We start from the raw sequence: 20111 nt of genomic DNA on the forward strand, positions 1-20111 counted from the left end.
AGGATTGTACACCATGTCAGCCAACCATATCAAACATATGAGTGGACGCACAAATGGAAAATACTCTAAAACAGAATTCACACTGTACTGTAGGCCTACCAATGAATATAGACAGTAAAGTCAATACCAGCAAACACAAACAAATGTCTCCTGGAGCTGGGAATTGATGATTAAGATTTGGATTGATGATGTCATCAGGTGATAGTTTTTGGAATTGGTTTATTGAATGAATGGACCGATAAATTAAGGACCGACCCTGTGGGATCATAGAATATTTAAGATATTACATCCAAATATAGACCTTAAAGGTGTAAATCATAAAACGTCCTCATATCCATCATTCAGTCTGTGCTGATGTCTCCATACATCTTCACTACAATAACATCTTTATTTTATTTACAATTTTTTACAATCTGATGTTCAGCTTAGGAAAGACTCGGTTTTGGGTGGAGTACTGCTATCAGGTACATTCAAAACCCAGATTTGTCACTAAAATTATAATATTTTTATTAATTCATGTAAGGAAATTTTGAAATTTTCTTCACAGCAAGCTGAAGGTGGTTGATCATTCAGTGCCATGCTAAAGGACAGTTCAGCTGGTCTGATGCTTGTTGATACCAGGGCTTGATCTTTGCCCTTCTAGTTAAAGGCCAGTTCCCTGGTCACTACAACACACTGCCATGTCGGCCTTGGACATAAAGTCGTAGAATAGGTAATGCATAAAGATCACCTATGAATTACTCTTTTCCTGTAACCTCATTGTCTCTAAACCCAATTTTAGGGCACAATCCATGAGCTAATTAATATGACATCACTGTAGCTACAGACCAATCAGTGAACAAGGAAGATAAAGCTAAAGGGACAAGACAAAATGATGAATGCATGCTGGTTTTGCCTATAAGACCACTCCTTTGTTATGAGATATTGTTTCAATTCAATGTTTTGAGGCTGACAAGAACCAAACCCATCCTCCACACTTCTTCACAAACACAATTGAAACAGCTTCTGGCAATTTTCCTATTCACTACTGCAACTCATGGATACAGTTTTCTTCCACCTACATTTACAAAGGCGGTCAGTGGGTGGAATGGGGGTGACTTGTTGCTCTGTGGATGAACCACATATGGAGAGAGTGGTGGATTGTTGGTGCTACTTACATAATGCAAGTCGTAGGAGGTGCTGTGAGAAAAAAATTTGCAGTGACACCAGAAATGTCAGACTCAGCAGGCTTCTGGCACATTAGGAGATGACCTCACAACACTCAAAGACTGTAATATTCCCCCCTCTTAAACATTTCTCCTCATGGCTACTCTTTTTGTTGAAACAAAGAGACGTGTAAGGAAATAATAATGCCAGACTTCATTATAAATGCAACATTTTATACCATGACATCAGTGTAACACTGTATTTGCCATTGACTCTAAAATAAACACTGAATTACAATACTGACAGTGGCACATGGGTAGAAAACCTACACAGGAACTGCATTGTTTCCTCACAATCAGCCTTTGAGAAATGTGAACAAAGCCACAGGAAGCTGAAGGACATACATTCTTGCACTGAAAATATAAGTATATGGCAATTTTCTACTGCAATCATTCTAGCATGCACAGAAGAGAGCAACATTACCTCTTTTAAAAAAATCGCTATAACACCAGGTTTGGGTTAGGGGTTGTGTTTCAGGTAGTACTTTAAGGTGGGTAACCTTCCCCTTTGGGATTTCTTCTCCTCTCTCCTCTCTGCTGTTGCTCCACCACCACCACCTCCTCCTTTCACACATACTCCTCCTCCATCTTCTTCTCTCTCTTTTCCTTTCTTAGAATCAGCCTCTGCCTTCCTGCTGGTCTGCTTCTCTCTATTAAATCAGAAAATATAGTTAGTTTAGCAGACACAAATAGCAGATACACAATGCTTTCTATTAAAGTGTCTCAAAGAGCTGAAATAACACTGAATTTCTCAATTCAAATCCTGCAACAATAATATTCTAAGAAGACACATCTTAGAATTTATTCATTTATTAATTCTGAATTAATGTGTCCAGCATGATTACTTTATTAGCTACAAATCAAATCAGTACACTAACTGCAATATTAAGTCTGATGCCAAAACAAATCAATTTACACAGAAATTCCAAGATGATATTTACTCACGGTATGTCACATAGTAAATATAGTTAAAGAGTCAAGGAGGTCTATAAACTGATTATAGTGTTTTGTGCATAAAATGTTAAATATTTTGGTTTCTCTGTTATATGACTTTGTCTCCCTTCACCCTGAGGGCACACTAGAATATTTTCCATAACAATTGTTCCCTTTTAGCATTAAAGCCATCACTCAGTGCAGCTCTCTACCAGCTCTCTTTAAAGTGTTTCAGTTGTAACATTAACTTTAAAGCCAAATTAAAAATTTAGTTAAAAGCAATACTTCGGTTCTGTACTTACTGTGTGTGTATGTTTTATTGTGATCTGCCACTGGACTGCAGATGAAAACTGCTAACTCAGGTAAAACTCAGCATGTATTACGTATTTGTGCATGGTCCCTTATAAATAAATCCAATAAAAAGTGAACATAAAAATAAGCTGGTATGAAATTAAGGCATTCAAAAAAATGTTACCTTTGTGAAGCTTAGGATGTTCTGTTTTTTAAATTAATTCAACTCTACAGTCATTTTTGAGGCCATAGTTTGTTCCTTGCACAGTGGTTCCTATTATTGTGTCTATCACCTGTAAGTGTTGTGCCTCACTGACCTCCTGTGTTTGCTCTCTGGTGCCCTCCGTGGCTGGGTGGTGTACTGTCTTCTTTGGGCTTCAAGGGCGGAGGACAGCTGCGGCAGCGGACAATTTATGAGTAAGTGCACTCCATCCACATAAACATTGTGTTTATGCTTTTTTGTTTACAGCAGGCACGAGCCAGTCACACGCTGTCACATGCTACTTCAAATGTAAAGATTAGTTTCTAAAATGTAGAGAAATGCAGTTGAATTTCCTTTCAGTCCTGCAGGAACCGGTTGTGTTGCAGCATAAGGCAGAAAGTCCTTGACTCACTTTTTTGGTTGAACAGAGTCTCACTTATTATATAACAGGAGAGAATAGCACTAGAGAATGAATGCGAAATTATAACTAAGCCTGAAAAAGAAGTTCTCTACACTGTATTGTCCCCTTTTGTAGCACTTAACCATGACAACTATTTTTCCGTGTGGCATATATTTAATATTCAATGATTAGTAGTCAATAGGTTTGGTTTGAGAGCTACTTGCTTGACTTGCTTAGTTATGAGCACTGCTGTTGACATGGATGAAAGGGAATGCTTACCTTAGCAATTTCTGAAAGGTATGCCCGCCTCTCATCATTGGTTTTATGAAATGCCTGATTTTTAAAAGAAACAGAGGGCTATATTGTCACATTTTTGCATTCATGGACTACACTTGTTCTAACAGTCAGTAATAATCTGTCTGCTCATGGTGTAGTGCTTGTTCTGTGTTTGCTGCAAGTGTGTATTTCAGGAGGTCTTCAGTGTTAATGAGCAACAGATTAGAACGTGGATTACTGGCTGCACATGCTGCGTGTTAAACCTTTATTGAACTAATATCTCGCTGTTTGTTGAGCAGAACAATAAACAAAGAACCAAGCCGCTAAGCTAAGAGCATACTGGCCTCATCGTAGCAGTACAGGACAAAGGTTAGGGTTCAATTTTGTAGCGATGGCTGCTAAAAAGAATGCAAAACAAAAATATCAGCCAAATCTTTTTTAATCCTTTGCTAATGAAGGTAATTTGTTACTGAAATATTATCACCTGATAAATGTAAAGCTGCTTGTCTGAGAAATAATAAAACTAAACCAGCAGACACAAAATCCCTCTAATTGTGCTCTGTCAACTGGAACAGCTGAGATCCACACCTTTCCTTCCTGTTCAATTCTGAGATGACAGTCCATCAGCTGACTCTGGAGGTCAGACTTCTCCTCAGTCAGGAGCTTCAGGCGCTGTCTCAGTGTTTCCTGCCGCAAAGCGTTCCCATTAATTAGCAACATTCATAACAAAGAGGCCACAAATTATAAAGGTGTTGCACTGCTTATGTCTAATTGCAGATCAATTTGTACTAGAGTTATTCTGTGCCATCTACTAGGATCGGATAAAACAATAACAGAATAATTCAGGCAGACAACATGAGCACAAAAATGGATTAGGCTCATACATTATTCAATAATCAAATAAACACATTGGAGCTGAGACATGGTAAGGCTACATGAGATTTCTAACACAGAGCAGAGCAATGAGACTTGGCATATATCTGGGTTTGGAACAGTTTCCTTCTTCTTCATGTGCCCCAAAATAAGCAACTGTAGTCAGCTTTAATGAATACCACCATAAGCAGTGTGTTTAAACATGTAGCATTTTACCAATTCTTAAGAATCAGTCTGGTGCTTGTGGATCAGCCAACTGCTGAGAATTTTATTAATAGTTAAATATTACAGTTACATAAACGCATGCATTTGAATGTGGGCAAATACATGAATGTGTGCATTAAATGTATATTTTACTCATCTTTGGAGCTGTACATACTGTGACATGCTCTTGCATTTGCATGTGGTGTGCATTTGTGTGTGTGTGTGTATGTGTTAAAGCATTGTAATTAGTGTGCATTACTCTCTCATGGTTTGTAATTCCGTGATTACAGTGCTGTGATTAAACTCTGGTTTGTTAGGCCTGCATCAACTGGAGGATGGAGAGCAGCTGGCATTACAATCCTCTCTGGCTTCTCCCCTCATTCTGTGTCTCTGGCTCTCTCTGCTGGTAAAAAACTCACTAAATAACACCAAAACGACAAAACAGATCAAGAAAAAGCTTAATAGAAAATTGTCATGTTTGCACTCACTACTGTCATGTCATCATAAGATCGAATGGAGGCCAATCGATCTGTGAAAAACAAGAGAGTGCGTGTGAGCATTATGAGTGCATGCATTAAAATACAAACTTGCTTGAGTACTTGAATAGTCTTCAACATCCCTCCTCTTTCTGCTTTCAGAGCAGACAGAGGAGCCATTTAACACTCAACCTAAGTTCCCCGTTTTTCAAGGTGGCCAAGCATTAGCCCTTAGCTGCTTCATGTACTGTAGATCTTGAGTTTGCCCGAAAGTGGTTTTGGTATTTAAAAGTATTACTGTAGATGTATTGCAATGATGCCGCTCTTTGTGTGGAGAAAGTAAACCATACTGAGGTGTTTAACTTTTGTGTTAAACTTGATTTAAGTTTATGGATTCCAATAAGACCATATCCCATTAATGCATGTTACTAACTCGACATCTTCTCTCTCCCGTAGTTTTGTGCTTTATCGTCTCTCTCCTCTTTCCTTCTGTCGCTTTCAGCAGGTATTTCTGCCTCCGGAGCTGCAGAGTCTGGATCTTCTTGTGGATGTTCCTACTCAACAGCCACTGCTACAATTATTATTATTAGTCTTAGTATTATTATTATCAATTATTATTACTATTATTTTTGTATTAATATTATTACAACTACCATTACCATTACTATTATTTTAAATCTCTGTGGAATTTGCATTGTGCTACTGTATGTTCTCGTTCCTGTCTCTCCATATCTCTCCCGTCTCCCCCTCTCAATCAACCCAACCGGTGGAGGCAGATGGCCGCCCACCCTGACTCTGGTTCTGCTCGAGGTTTCTGCCTGTTAAAAGGGAGTTTTCCTTGCTTCCGTTGCCAAGTGCTTGCTCATGGTGGGAATTGTTGGATCTCTGTAAATAACATTATAAAGAGTACGATCTAGACCTGCTCTACATGAAAAGCACAATGAGGTAACTTCTGTTATGAATTGGCGCTATATATATAAAATTTAATTGAATTGAACAAATGTACTTCCAGCAAAAACCCCTTTAAAAGCTGGCCTGTAAACTTACCCATGGGGTTTCCTCGTAGGTCCTCCAGTCTCTCGTGAATGAGTGACATCTGTCTTTCCAACTGTCCATTCAGCTCTATCTGTGTCTCATACCTCGTCTTCCACTCATTTCCTGGCACACCAGAATAAACAGAGGAAAGGAAGGTCACACTGTAGTCACATTTGGGGCAGGACACATTACAGACAACAGTGAAAACTGACTGGGCTGATAGAAACCGGTGGATACCAGCTAAGCTAAACCTTTGTTGGGTAACAACTTGCCACTGTGGGTCGAGGTGACAGATATATAACTATAGATATATTCTAAAAAACATACCAAACCTCACCTTCCCCATCAACACTGTGCAGTCTATCTTGCAGTTCACACATGGTACTCCGCAGATCAGATACTGACTCTTCAAGCATTTCTCTGTAATCAAGAGCCAGACGATGCTATTTTTGCAGTGGAAAATAACATTTCATCTCCTTGATAATTTTACAAGTAATACATACACTTCAAATAGACTTACTTCATTTCCCTCTCTTGCTCAAGTTCTGCCTGAAGGCGTGTCAAATCGGACTTGCTGTAGTCGCTATTTCCAGTCATGTTTGAAGAACTGACATCAAACTAAAGAAAAGTTTGTGCCTCAGGGTTTCCATGGAGACCGCAGCTTCCGGGTTTTTCACGCGGCCCCGGACGTTATGGCGCAGATTGGAGGGAGGTTTGAAAATAAAACCTCCTCCTCGGTTTGATATGACAATACACGAATAAATAACTAGTAAATTACATATTCTTTACATACAGTAATTTTGCAAACAGCCATTTTATGAAGCTCATTTCGCGCTTAATTAGGCCTGAAAATTGGCTTCCTTTATTCCAATCTCTTAATTCAACATTAATGGCCTATGAATGCCGGTTGATTTATCTTGCAGAGTATCTAATTACAACTGAAAAACACCATGCAGTTGGAATATGTCTGTGTGTGTGCGTGTGTCTGTGTGGAAGCAAAAAAAAAAAAAAAGCAGATTTTGCATATATATTTTTGTTTTGTTTTTGCTCCTCTATAACAACACCTTTCGAGAAACATCCCATATGAAAAAAAATCTAATAATATCTAATAGTTAAAATGTGCAGTTTGTTTTTTATGTACATTTGGGTCCTTTACATTATTATGGCCACTTTCATACAGATCTCAACATACAGGTGGTCAATCTATAAGTCTACCGTTTACTGGTAGGCCTATAGATACTGAATGTTTTGTCACTTACAAAACATCCACAAAATATATACATATAAACATATAATGACATGGCTAAAATACTACCACAAATTTACAATCATATAACACAAAACAGTGTAGCCAACCTTGACCAAGAGAGAATTTAGTATAATAGTATTAGAAAATAGTATTTAATAAAATTGCAATTTGCCTTAGGCCCATATTTTTGGCTCCTTGTTTTACATTCAGAAATAATACAACTAAATATCTACTCCAGAAATAAGTGCCCTATTTCCTTGTACGAATATGCAAATGAGGAGTTGATCCGTCAAACTGACAGAAACCTTCAAGCAAAGCATTAACGTCCTATTTTTTCAACTCTTCCACCTCCTTCTGCACTTCCTTCCCATTTGTCTTTGCTTGATGTTCTTGTTTCTGCGCCTCCTGGCCCTCAGTTTCTGCTGGCTGTCCATCCGGGTTTTTGACCATGTTCTTGGCTGTCTGCTTGCCTGCAGTCTTCAGGAAGGCTTTGATGCCTAGATTGTCAATGTTGCAGGCAGTCACACCAACATTGACCACTGACTTGAGAGCCGTGTCTGTGGCTTGGCCTGCATCGTCACCATACCTTCACCACAAATAATGTGGTGGAGTTAGGGAAGAGTGGTTTGGTGTAAGAAAATAAATGAGGATGTGTACAGAATTGAAATGCTGGAGCAATGTGATATTGGTACTGTTGTCATTCACATCAACACAGAAAAACAGTCATATTTCACTTTATAGCAGTTTTATTAGTAACAAACCGGAAAAAGGAGCTACAGATAGTATGAACAGCAAGAGCAGCACCACCCAACACAAGCAGACATTTAGCTGCAGTTAACATACCTGTAGACAGACCCAGAAAGACACACACACGACAGAATCTTAAACTACATCAAGTCAAAAAAGAACCCAAAACACATACTTTATATGTCCAGATATAAGTGAATCAAAGAAAGTCAGAGACAATTCTGTGTTAGCTGTTGCGTTAGATTTCGAACATGTCTTATTGAGGCTTATTTTCTGACTTGATCTGGGTTAATGAAAGAGTGTACATGAAAGGGTTGAGCAGGGTCAGTTGTTAGTTCACAAGTCTTTGCCTTTACTCCCCCGTGCAGTCATATGTTTCTGGGCATGTTTATTAGATTCCCTAAGCCCCTAAATCTGAAAAGAAGTAGGCGTGAAAGTAGATCAGTTTCCCAACGCACCAAGAAGAAAGCAACATAGTAGTGCTGTTGTTTAAAGTGACCAAACAGATTCAGAAACAGGCTGGAAACAAGATCTACTATAGTCTATTAAAGATCAGAAAATTGCTAAATAGAGAAGCGGAAATGGGAAATGTCAGAACTTACTTGTGCTTCACAATCATGACAGTCTCTGTTGTAACACTTTTGCCAACAAGCTTTGCTCCGGTCTCCAGACTCGACCAAATAGTAGAGAAACCTGATTTCAATGTAAATTAAAATTTTGTTAGATAGAGCTAATGATATGACAACAGTGTAGGACAATGTACAAGGATATATATAAGTGATAGTGTAACTTCCATTATACTGGTACCTACCTTGTACACTGCTGACTGCCACAAACTTGGCTCCATCGAAGTTAGAAGCACAGCCATCTTTGCTCTTCTTCATAGACTCTGGGACCAGCTTAACACCATGTTTCTTCACATGGGGCGCCACCTTTTCTGCCACGTGTCCTGCCACTGTACTCACTCCATTAACTGTAAATATACAAAATTATACAGTAGAAGCATACATATAGGTATATAGCCCTATTACTCTACAGTACAGAAGACTAAAGAAAAAAAAATTTCTTCAGCCATGTGGCCTTGTATTGTTTTTATGAATGATTATACCCTGTGTGGGAGGATTTTTAGTCCTTCATATATTGGTCCTTACCCAAGAACTGGCTGACTCGCACAGCACCCCCAGTGGCCTGTCTAGCCACCTGCAGACCTTTGGTGACACGGGGGCTGACCTCTGAAGGAGTTTCCTCAGGCGTGATGTGGTCCCGGATCTTGGCTGCTCCTTTATAAATGGCCCTACTAGTAGCCTCTGCTCCTTTTACAAACTCTTGACTCAACTTTGTAGCGCCTAAAGACAGAAATATGTTGGATGATAAACGTACACTGGCGATATCATTGATTGTTGTGTTGTCAAAATATCTACTACAGGCAAATTAAGAAACGGGTTGGACAAAATCTTCCTTGGAGAACTCAATCCTTTTCAGAAGAGATAGATGCAATGACAAACAATGCCCTCTAGTGGTCATTTTTGTAGACAGATGAACATCTACTGTATATACCGTCTGTGTACAACACTGTGTAGTTTATTAGGATTCACATTTACAAACACACCTGACAAGATTCCTTGTGCCATCTTCTCACTCCATCCAGGAAGTGGTGGTTTTTCCTTCTCCTCTGTTGGCACAGTCAGTCCTGTTTGCTCTGTCTGGGGACCAAGGGGGATTTTCTCACTCAGGTCGAAGACCTCTGACTCTGCCCCCTCTGGACCCTGTTAGGGAATCCATTAAGTCATATGCTAAACAGTTATCATGAAAGGACACAAAGTAAGATGCTGTTAAAATGTGCATACACCCGAACAGGTAACGTACATTCCTGTGAGTCATGACTCGGCTGGCTAAGAATGTTTTACCCACAACATAACAGCTATTTTGTTCCTCCTAAAGTGTCAAGCAAGAAAAGTGACATGTATTGTATGTCTAAAAGCACCAGTGCATTTAGTGTTGATCACATCACAAAATGAGTTTAAAGTTTCAACAAAACAGCAGCATGGATGTTTTTGTTTAGACAGCAAAAGAAGAAAGATTATTTTAAAACAATAGCAACAGATTTTTACCCTATGAGACACTGGATTCTACAAGAAGGTGTACAATTATCAACTATTGTTTAATTTCAACACCGCCACCCAAAACCCTCCTTTTCTCTCCAAACACAGACAAACACCATAAACATATTGTTCCAAAGCATTGACTCCACCCACATGCATACCCATCTGTACATTTGCTCCACACAGTAAAGACTCACCTGGACCCTGAGTTCAGTGAGCTGCAATAGGAGGTCCTTAAACATCTCTCGGTCAGCCGCAGGCAGTTCGGAGGACAACACTATGCCCACGTAGGACCCAGGCGTCTCTGCCAAGGAGTCAGGGAACATGAAGATCCCAGAGGTAGCCAATAGCACTGGAGTGTCTGTTGTCAGTGGGTACAGCCAGTCACACACCTTGAAAACACAAAGACACAAAAATAAGAAGGTTGGGAATGATGAAGGCCTCTAGGTCAACCATGTACCATCATTACAAGAGGTTGCATTCATTTTAACTGATAACCGGTTGTAGTTGGTTTCAATTAAAACTAGTGATATACACTTCACATGCACGGTTCTTTGCAATAACCTCAGCTCTTTGAAATTAGACAGAAAAGCAGGACATGACGGCTTCTGTTGAGTCCTTATTTGTTTCTCCAAGGGGCAATTCATAAGATGTGAAATGAAAACCATGTCCAATGCTATTTTCCTAAATTAAGTAACAGATGGTTTCTTGTGAGGCCCAAAGGGTTAAGTCAGCCTCTTTTAAGGCAGGAAAATGCATTGTCATTTCCCAGAAAGCCTTTGGACCCAATGTTTTCCCCTCTCAAAGACACATTACAGGATTTTAGCCCCATCAGGACTTATGTCAGTCATCCACACGGACATAATACAGATACAGACTTGCTGCTGCGTCGTGCCACTGGTATGCCACCTGACAGAATGACCCCTGTGAGGGCGCAGGACACTGACCAGCAGCACAACAGAAGCGCAGAGTCATCTGTTAATGGGACCATTGTGTTGCTGGGAAACAAAGCAGGACCAGAATACAGGAGAGCAGCCCGCCAGCCTGGTCTGGAGGGAAACAGTCATGGGTTGCACTGCAGTACACAGTGTGGCATAATACGTGCTTTGTAGAGGTGCCAGAATACATTATTGTTGTTTTATAAGTTTTATATTGACTCAATACAAAAACCATCACACAGAAGTAGCAGGTTGTCAGAAGGCTTCACATGAATAGGACACACACACAGTCAGAATTCCAATAGTTCTATTCTATTAGCATGCTAAAACTGATGGAGACTAAGCAACTGAGATCTATTTCAGATTCAGATTTGCAATGGGCCAGCTCAATGTTATCAATTTAAGCCACAAATATATTAAGTTTCACATCACTCAAACAAACACTGTTAGTTTAGCATCTGGCCAACCAATCTCATCTTCTACAGTTAGAGTGTAAAGACAATCATGACATTGTAGCTACATGTAGAGCTGAAATAATTAGTCAATTAAATCGATTAGTAGATTGACTGAAAATATTTTGATAATTGATTTATCGTTCTTGTTCATCAAATGTGAGGATTTTCTGTTTTTCACTGTTTTATATCATTGTAAACTCAATATCTTTGTGCTTTGGACTGTTGGTCAATATTTGAGGACATCACCTTGGGCTCTAGGAGATTGTGACAGGTGTTTTTGACCATTCTCTGAGGTTTTATAGACCAAACAACTAATCGATACATTAAGAAAATCATCAGATTAATCGTTTCTGAAAATACTCATTAGTTGCAACACTAATTATAATGTCCTTAATCAGTGAACAAATTCAGTACAAATAAGTACAGGTCAGAAGAAAAATGCTACATCCAAGTCAACTTTTAAAGCTTTCAGTTTTATCATAAGATGTGCATGTGTTGTCAAACTCAAAGTGGACACGGGATACATGTATGAGGACCAAGACAACACCAGCGTAGTTTGCTGTTCACACCTACATACCTATAGGACACACAGCCAAGGAAAATGCTGATACTTATTATAACATACTGTATACTTACATGTAGAAATGCTGAGGGTCTTCCAGCAGTGGAATCCTTGTGCTGACTGTCAAATGCTATGATGCGAAGGTAGCCTGGATAAGACAGGGAGCTGACCTGCCCATTTGCTTCCACAAAAAACATCTGCACCCCAGCGGGGATGAAAAGCAGCTCGTTTCCATCTCCTCCTGCTGCCGCTTCACCAGTCTGCTTTCCTGACCGGAGTCCGCCTCCAGCAAGACCATAAGCTAGACTGCGGTGGCCGACTGTTGGCTGTGGTGTGTATGCTGGAGGCTGGTCCCCTGGGTTAGCCATGGCTATAGTTCCTGGAGCCGCTGCAGGGAGCGTGAGTGTGTGCGGAGCAGCAGGGGAAAGAGGGCTGACAGGGGGTGTTTTTGGATTTGGGGTTGTGTTCTGGGCGGTAGCAAGTATGGAGGGGTATAGATGGTGGAGGGAGCTTTGGGGAGGCTGAGTGTTTGGTGCCAGGTCTGGATAAAGATTGGGAGAAAGATCCGCCAACAGGCGGCCTCTCTGGCATCCTGTTGTCAGCTGAGAGATCTCCAGGTCAGAGAGGTGGGTGTTGACAGTTCTCAGAGTGTCCCTCATCCTCTGCTGAAGCTGCCTGGCCGTGTCCCAGGCCGCTCCCCGCTGCCTCTCCCCCCCAGTGGGAACCTCCATTCCTTGGGTAAGGTGCTGTCGACCTTTCCTGTAATACAGCAGGGCCTCCCCTCTCTTCCCAGCCTCTTCCGCAGCCAGCCCACGGCTCAGAGAATGAAACGCCAACTCATACTGGTCCTTGATGAGCAGCAGCTCAGCAGGCTCAGCCATACTGAGGAGTAGATGGGATCCAGAGACTAGACAGGACAGAACAGAGGCAGAGAGGAAATCAAGAGTGCTATCTCCAAAGTGAGACAAAAGTTGCATCTGCAGTTTCAAGGTTTTTACAGTATTTTATAGTAATCCTAAAAAAATATGTAGATAACTGATAGTAGTCATTGGTCGGTTGTTTTTTCTACAACACACCAATATTAAATATTGAGTTATTAGTGGACTACAGTTTGTTTTTAGGCTTAAAAGTTTTGAAAATGAATACTTCAGTTAGTTGGACGGGAGAGAGTTGGGATTATAAAATTTAAAATAAAACATGAGTGAAGGATGAAGGGATCAGTGAGACAGAGGGGAGAGTGTGTACCTGTCACCGAGATAAACCAGGTGTGAAAAGGAAACGAAAAGAGAAGTTGGTGGCATTCCTTACTGACATAGTACTCTGAACGCATTACGGCAGGGTAAAGGAGTTAATGTGAAAAATCTCTGTAATGTAATTGTTGCTTTCGGCTACAAAAGGTTATTAATAGCCTGAGCTAGCGAACACATCAGGTTTTACCTGAACAACAAGCCTGTATGTAAGCTTTCTAAGAAGTCCTCTCTAGACATGAGATTTACATTTAAAATACCAGAGTTTACACTTTTATTCTTCATCTCAGTATCAAATGTATCGAACAGCAAATGACTGGTACCTTTTCAAACATCACTGCCTGACCATTGGGCAACAAACGACAAAGTTCCAATTTAAATCTGGTTTACCTTGACAGCCAAACTTTAATATCCCGGGAAAGCAAAACGCTAAGAATAAATACGTGGTTCCAGAGTCCTTATATCAGTTATCGACAGTTCTTCTGTACTTTCATAGATGTGAAATGTCTGCTCTTATCAACGTGTTCCCTTCACTCACTGGTTTAATCTGGCGCACCCCCAGCAGCTACACACGAGCGTCAAACCAACCAAGGTGACAAAAATGGCTTCCGGCCAACACTTTCAAAATAAAATCCATAGGCTTCACGTTAAAACCTAGTAATCAGTCAAGTAAAAAATTATTTAGAAGGAATTTGAAATAAATAAAACGCATTTACTTTAAAAGGTGTAGTAATTAGATGTCCTATTAACTATAACCTATTCACTCAGGGACATTACATGTAGCATTACAGTGAGACATGAAATGTGAAAAATAAAGCTCATACATAAAGCTTGAACATATTTTAGAATCACTCTAAAAGATATGGAAGATGCTGTAATTCATGATTTGGAGACAACATCATTCTGAACAATATAAGTATATATTACAACTGATGATGTACCAGCTTTGAAACCTTTTGCATGAACATCTGCAAGTATTAAAATTCTGTCAGTCATGAAGTATGTTTTATTTTTAAATAATTTATTGTATTTATATATACTACAAGAAAAGAATCTCAAGGTAATAAAGTGTCCAGAGGGGTAGAGTGTGTAGAATCAGCTGTGTTTGTTTTTTTTCCTCAATCTAATTATGTTCTGGCAGAAGCTTCAGAAGAAGGGTGGAGCAGTGATTCATAGGAAAGGCAGAACAGCAGGTGGAGTGATCCATGAAACACGACAATACCTGTAAATGGAGAGATAAAAGACCTTCATAAGTTGTTTGTAAAGTTGTCTCAATGTATATTTTCAAAAAAAAACAAATCTTTAAAAAAACATAAACTATGCCTTACATTGAACTCTTATACTTTTCCCTGGTGGCCTGTTGTGGTCGACTCTCTGCACTGATGTATAGCTGGTGGAGATCAGCCATGCAGGGCACAATTTCCGCCATGGTATAACCAGTAAAGGCATATAAGGAATCGGGCTAAAATATGAAAACATTGAGCCTAAAAAGTCATATTTGGGCTTATTCCTTGAGAAATCCTCATAAAAAGGGACAACGATGTGGACAAACTTACCCAGAGAGATTTGTTTACAGTGTAGGTGGCCAGGCAGTAGGCTCCAGCTGCCACTATAGATGGGGTGTAATGTAGGAATGGATCAATTTCCAGCAGACTTAACTCTGCTACATACTAGAGGCAGAAAAAAACACATCACCAAATCAAAATATGATCAAGGGACATGGAAAACTGTAACTTCAAAGGCAGTGGGCATAAACCTATAGTCTGGCTGGCATTTGGCTTTGATTTTGCTCACCAGTGCAAGGTTCTCTGTGTTGGCACAGACAGAGTGGATGGACATGAAGAGGCGAAGGAACTGGTTTATTGTGGGGGCTGCCATCTTGAAAGCCAGCACTCTTAGGAAAACGTGCTCCATCCGGACCAACTGCTTCTTAGTGTAGGTGCTGTCAGTGATGTACACAAACTCATTCAGCTCAGGAGGGAAGATCTCCTCATATTTTCTACAAGGTGACAGATCAGGTGACATCAGGTTGTAAATTGCCATCAATCATCAGTCAGTCAGAGTCAGTGCTACTCCATGAGGTGGATTCTTATCACGACCACAAAACAGTTTTTGATCAATGATCAAATCAATGACTGGATGGGAGAAGTATCAAATCTTTAGAAACACAAACATGTGCTTACGCAGCAATCAGCAATGCAGCTGTGCCAACCAGCTGCAGCTTGCCCCGTTTCACATATGCTGTCCAGGAGAGAAAGCGGTCCAAATAGTTCACAGCAAGGTGCAGAGTCTCCGAACGAAGCTTGTATTCCTGGACAACTTCCACCAGCCAGTCCACCAGGATGACCCGCATGTCATTGGTAATCTCTGGATGTTTCTCTAAGTAGCCTGGCCTTGGCCTGAACCTCATCTGGCATTAGAAACAAAAACAGTTTTTCCAGTGAATAGAGGAGCAAAACCTCATAACTACAATGCGTTTAATGCTGCCCACACACAGTAATACGAAAGAAATGATTCATTGCTCATAGTTCAGATAATTTCGCACTTCACTCTCCCTCAAGTGCCGGTGAATGTCCTCTGAATACTCGGAAACACACAGCAGCTGCTCTGACATCAGGGATTCATCTTGTTCAGACTGCATAGAAGCATCCTGGCATGAACCTACAAGAGTAAACAAGCAGTAGGGTAAAGAACGAGAAAAAAGCCTTCGTACGTGGTAGATGTTTTTGTATTTCCCAAACTCACTTGAACTCAGCTCCAGCAGGAGTCGCAAACCTTCATTTTGCAGGGCAGCAGCTTCGGCATCTAGGTAATAGCTGCCTGAGATCACTTCTTGACCAGAGGCCGCAAGAACAACTTCACAAGCCTCTTCAACATACACATCATAGCTGGAACTGGAGGGACAGTTGAGGAAGGTGAGCTGGGAGCTGTCTGAGATCGAACTGTGTTTGGAAAATTGGCTTCCCTGTGGAGAAAAATGAGCCAACAAGATTGCCACATTAACTTGAAATGTGAATGTTCTAAGAGGGGAAATTTAATTGAAAATCACAAAATTTGTGCCTCCGCCGTTTACCTGGCTGAGGGATCGACCACGCTGCTCATTTTCTGACAACACGCCGAGCACTGTGCGCTGCTTGGCCCGCTGGACATGCAGTGCATCTATTTTGCTTGAAGGTGGGAAATTCTCTTTGCTAGTGTGACTGCCACAATGGGCATTTGTGCTGGAGTTCATCTTTAAACATGGATATGGTGAAAGATAACTTTTTTTTTTTTTTAAAAAAAGGTGGCCAACATGGTGTAGAGGTACATAAATCATTATGTATACACCTGAAAGATGTACCATATTATATTGCATTCGTCAGTTGTCAGTGGGCCTGTGGTTCCCAACATGGAGTCAGGACCCCGAAAGGGGTTGCAAGATAAATCTGATAAATCTGAGGGGTCCCAAGATAATCAAAATGATAGCAAACATGGGGGGGAAAATCACTGGTACACAAATTATGTAATTTTTTCATATTTTCAAATATTTGCTTTTTATTGTAAAATACTAGATTGTTCTAGCTCTTCTGGCCTCTAAAAACTATTCAAATTAAACAATCTGACCAAGAAACATCACTCATAGCAACACATAAATATATGCACCCTGTAATAAGCAATTAAGAAGACATTGCTTTACTTAAAGGGTCACAAGACAAAAAAGCTGGAAACCACAGCAGCAGGGTATATATCAGATATATTGGTTTATGGCTGCCCTGACCACAGAACAGCATCTAAATAAGGCCGCAACTAACAATTATTTTCATCATTGATTGATTTTTCATAATTCACCATTTTGTCTATAAAATGTCAGAAATTGTGAAAAATGCCATTATACATTGCCCAGAGCCCAAGGTGACAAGCTTTACTATAACACTGTACAGTATATGACAATAGATAGTATCAAATCATCACACTGGGACCAGTGAATGTTTGGCAATTCTGCTTGAAAATGACTGAAATGATTAATCGATTATGAAAATAGTTGGCAATAAATTTTCGATTCATTGATTAATAGTTTAAGTTCTGCACCAAAAACAGACTTAAAAAAATAGAGAAACAAAACTAATGAGTCGACTTCTACTAACATGTACAGGGAAATGTTCTCTGTTCCCACAATGGCAAAAAAAAAAAGATTTTTTTTAGCAGTGAACATGTAATAAATTTCAGTAAAGTGCGAAATGGGGTGGACAAATCTATACTAAATTCTGAAGGTGTCAGAAACATAATTACCATGGTTACCAGAATATATCAGTGCCCATCAAGTCACAGACACACAAGCTAAGACCAACGACGTGGAAAAACAAGGCTGCAAACTTCAGTGTTCATCACAGAGCACAGCCCAACAGTGGTTTTCTGTGGGTTTCAGATATAAAACAGGCTATCATCTGTTCCTAACAGCAAACTCACCATAATCAGGATCAGCGTAGTTAACAGTTTAACGTTAGGTTAGGAAGGTGGAAAAATCATCGCATTCCACTGACAATCTAAACGGAGTAATTATCAGTAAATGTCTTATTTCTCGCTTATTTGGAGACAAACAGCGACCTCTCGCTGTGTTCAAGCGACTTAAAGCAGCTTCCTGGATGTCCGATGTCGCTTCAGCGGGGGGCTTTTCTTCAGGTTGCCTTGTAAACTAATCAGCTGTTTCCTCCGAACGGCTCTCTGTCCAATCACGTGCCCGAACGCAACAGCTGACAGTCGACGACGTCGTGCGTCAGGAATCCCTCACTGAGCTACAATGAATTAAAATGAATTAATTTCCTATTTAAACTAATAAGGGCTCTGTTTTTACATTGCTTTTGCATGACAACCTCAAGTAGGCTACAAGTGATATTTTTCTTAACTCTGCATAATGTGATGACCCAGACTATGGTATGTAGTCACATTGATACTCTAACTTTCCGCTGTTTGCACTTAGGCAGAAGACAAACAGTATTTGGATATTGTTATTAAATAAAGTTTTACATAAAACGTTCACTATTAAGCACAGATATGCTACCCCTGCAATAAAGCCCTCTCTGAATACTGATGTCAGAAATGAATGCTGCTTTTATAATGTAGAGAACTTATTTAGTAGCTGTCCACATACTGAGAAATTTTGGATTTGAAAAACAAAAGAGCAGTGAAATGCATCAGATACTTATCTGAATATGCTATTTTAACTTTGTGACATCCCTGCATTGTAACCTTTATGTAACTTTATCAATTTATTTTAGTGTTTTTTGGGGAACTACATATACACTACATGGAAAAACCAGGTTTACACAGTTAAATAAATTTAAAAAAAGGAAAATAGTCAAGACATTTGAGGACAATAAAAAAAAAATACATATTGGACAATAAGGGGGGAACAAGTCTATGTAAAAAGCATCATGTTTTGTCTGAGTGAAGAATAACTTGCTGAGCACCTGCAAGTTCTACATTGTCCATCAGATGGCAGGCTTTCTCTTCAGTAATAATTGTCTGATGTTTCCATCTGCAGTACATCAAGCAGACATTTGACATGTTGTTATGTCAAACATTTTAGGGCTAGTCAGATTATGTAACCAAATAGACGCAGGGTCTAACTAATCATGTAGCTACAACCCCAAGAAGTCAAATAACAGGAATAAGTTTGGATAGATTTATAACTGACCATATGACATTCTGACCCTGTTAAATCTCATTTTAAAAATTACCACAGCCTTTGCTCACTCAAACTCCTCAGGGATGGAGATGGTGCAAAGCAGTGAAATATTCCGCTGATTAAAATACCAAAGTGACTCTTACTCAAAGTAGTATCTTTCTTTGCCTGCGAACCAAGTGGAAGTTTAGATGCCAAGTTGTCTGAAATTATCAATATTATTGTTATGATGATGATGATGATTATTATTACATCTTAGTCAGAGCAAGAATTTCAGGCGGCAAACTACAGAGTCAGGTATGGGAGCTTGGGAGGACCCAGGAGCATTAAGCACAGTCCTGTCATGCTGCTGCTGCTACTGAGTGGCTCCAGTAGAGCAACAGGGGATTAAGGATTCCAATTTGCAATCTTTTGGTCACAAGGCTGCTTCTTGAATCTTCAGTCAACCATCACTCCTATACTTTCCTGACGGCTGTATTTTTGATGGAAGGCTGTTGATGTTTTTCATTGGTGTGCTTATCATTGTGTAATGTTCTACTCTCCTCCTCTGAGCAGAACATTATATTTCACTTCAAATCAGATGCCCAGATATGTTGACTGTTGAGTGTTTCAATCCATCAGTGAGGAAATCTCCCTGATCAAACATCATACGCTTATATTAGGAGACACATTTTCCCCTAAAGAGTTCATTGTCAAGCAGTATATAAGTTACCCCCAGAAAAGTGTTGGCTGACAGGAATAAAACGTTGATTTGCCAACTGCCAACATTTTTGCCAGATTAAAACATAGCACTTCCACTTTGAGGTTAATCTAATCAAATCATCAAACATGATGCATGTAAACACTACTGTCATGCCACAACAGAGGGACGGCATTATCTTTTTCCGAGATCATATCACTTATTCAAACATCGGCAACTTGTTCTATGACTTTGTTACCATTAAACAAAATTTAATTCAGTTAAAGTTGCAATGATAATGGTAATTCCATCAACAGTCTAATAATATAATGCAATTCTGAGAGTATAATTCCATATTAAAATAGACTTAATGTTATTTAAATAATATAAACTGCAATAAAGGCGTAAATGTGTGTGAAAGACAAAAAAAATTTAACTGCAGTGTAATCTCCAAAAACTTCAAAACTATGCGAAATTAAAATCCATAACAACTAAATAAACTTTTAAAAAAAAACTTTAGACTACAAAAGGCCACTTAAAACTCCAGTGTGTAGGATTTATTGGCATCTAGTGGT

At 39.7% G+C, this 20111-nt stretch overlaps 3 protein-coding genes across 11 annotated transcripts; all 3 read right to left on the minus strand.

Moving 5' to 3' along the window:
* Positions 1-1362: 1362 nt before the first annotated feature.
* Positions 1363-6857, minus strand: ccdc169 (coiled-coil domain containing 169). 3 transcript variants are annotated; one of them, XM_044223319.1, is made up of 8 exons: positions 6416-6857; positions 6233-6315; positions 5908-6018; positions 4873-4913; positions 3896-3994; positions 3311-3364; positions 2747-2823; positions 1363-1855 (listed from the first exon to the last, which is right to left on the minus strand). In XM_044223319.1, the coding sequence occupies exons 1-8, from the start codon at positions 6490-6492 to the stop codon at positions 1666-1668; spliced, it is 732 nt and encodes a 243-aa protein (XP_044079254.1). In that variant the 5' UTR covers positions 6493-6857; the 3' UTR covers positions 1363-1665. The 3 variants fall into 3 exon arrangements, with proteins under 3 accessions (XP_044079254.1, XP_044079256.1, XP_044079255.1); XM_044223321.1 differs by having other exon boundaries at positions 6223-6315; positions 6416-6480; XM_044223320.1 differs by lacking the exon at positions 3311-3364.
* Positions 6858-7010: 153 nt separating this feature from the next.
* sparta (spartin a) lies at positions 7011-13966 on the minus strand. 2 transcript variants are annotated; one of them, XM_044223312.1, is made up of 8 exons: positions 13734-13966; positions 12023-12855; positions 10191-10385; positions 9501-9657; positions 9043-9237; positions 8703-8864; positions 8494-8584; positions 7011-7730 (listed from the first exon to the last, which is right to left on the minus strand). In XM_044223312.1, exons 2-8 carry the CDS (start codon positions 12827-12829, stop codon positions 7472-7474), a joined length of 1866 nt encoding a protein of 621 aa, XP_044079247.1. In that variant the 5' UTR covers positions 12830-12855; positions 13734-13966; the 3' UTR covers positions 7011-7471. The 2 variants fall into 2 exon arrangements, with proteins under 2 accessions (XP_044079247.1, XP_044079246.1); XM_044223311.1 differs by having other exon boundaries at positions 13586-13965.
* Positions 13967-14195: 229 nt separating this feature from the next.
* ccna1 (cyclin A1) lies at positions 14196-17910 on the minus strand. 6 transcript variants are annotated; one of them, XR_006380754.1, is made up of 9 exons: positions 17642-17910; positions 16269-16427; positions 15941-16160; positions 15741-15856; positions 15379-15605; positions 14990-15194; positions 14752-14865; positions 14524-14679; positions 14196-14417 (listed from the first exon to the last, which is right to left on the minus strand). XR_006380754.1 is itself a non-coding variant. In XM_044223315.1 (9 exons), the coding sequence occupies exons 1-9, from the start codon at positions 17642-17644 to the stop codon at positions 14366-14368; spliced, it is 1173 nt and encodes a 390-aa protein (XP_044079250.1). In that variant the 5' UTR covers positions 17645-17910; the 3' UTR covers positions 14196-14365. The 6 variants fall into 6 exon arrangements, 5 of the variants coding, with proteins under 5 accessions (XP_044079250.1, XP_044079251.1, XP_044079248.1 ...); XM_044223315.1 differs by having other exon boundaries at positions 14524-14657; positions 14990-15137; XM_044223316.1 differs by having other exon boundaries at positions 14524-14585.
* Positions 17911-20111: the final 2201 nt, after the last annotated feature.

This window comes from Siniperca chuatsi, linkage group LG14, assembly GCF_020085105.1.
Source record: "Siniperca chuatsi isolate FFG_IHB_CAS linkage group LG14, ASM2008510v1, whole genome shotgun sequence".
NCBI lineage: Eukaryota > Metazoa > Chordata > Actinopteri > Centrarchiformes > Sinipercidae > Siniperca > Siniperca chuatsi.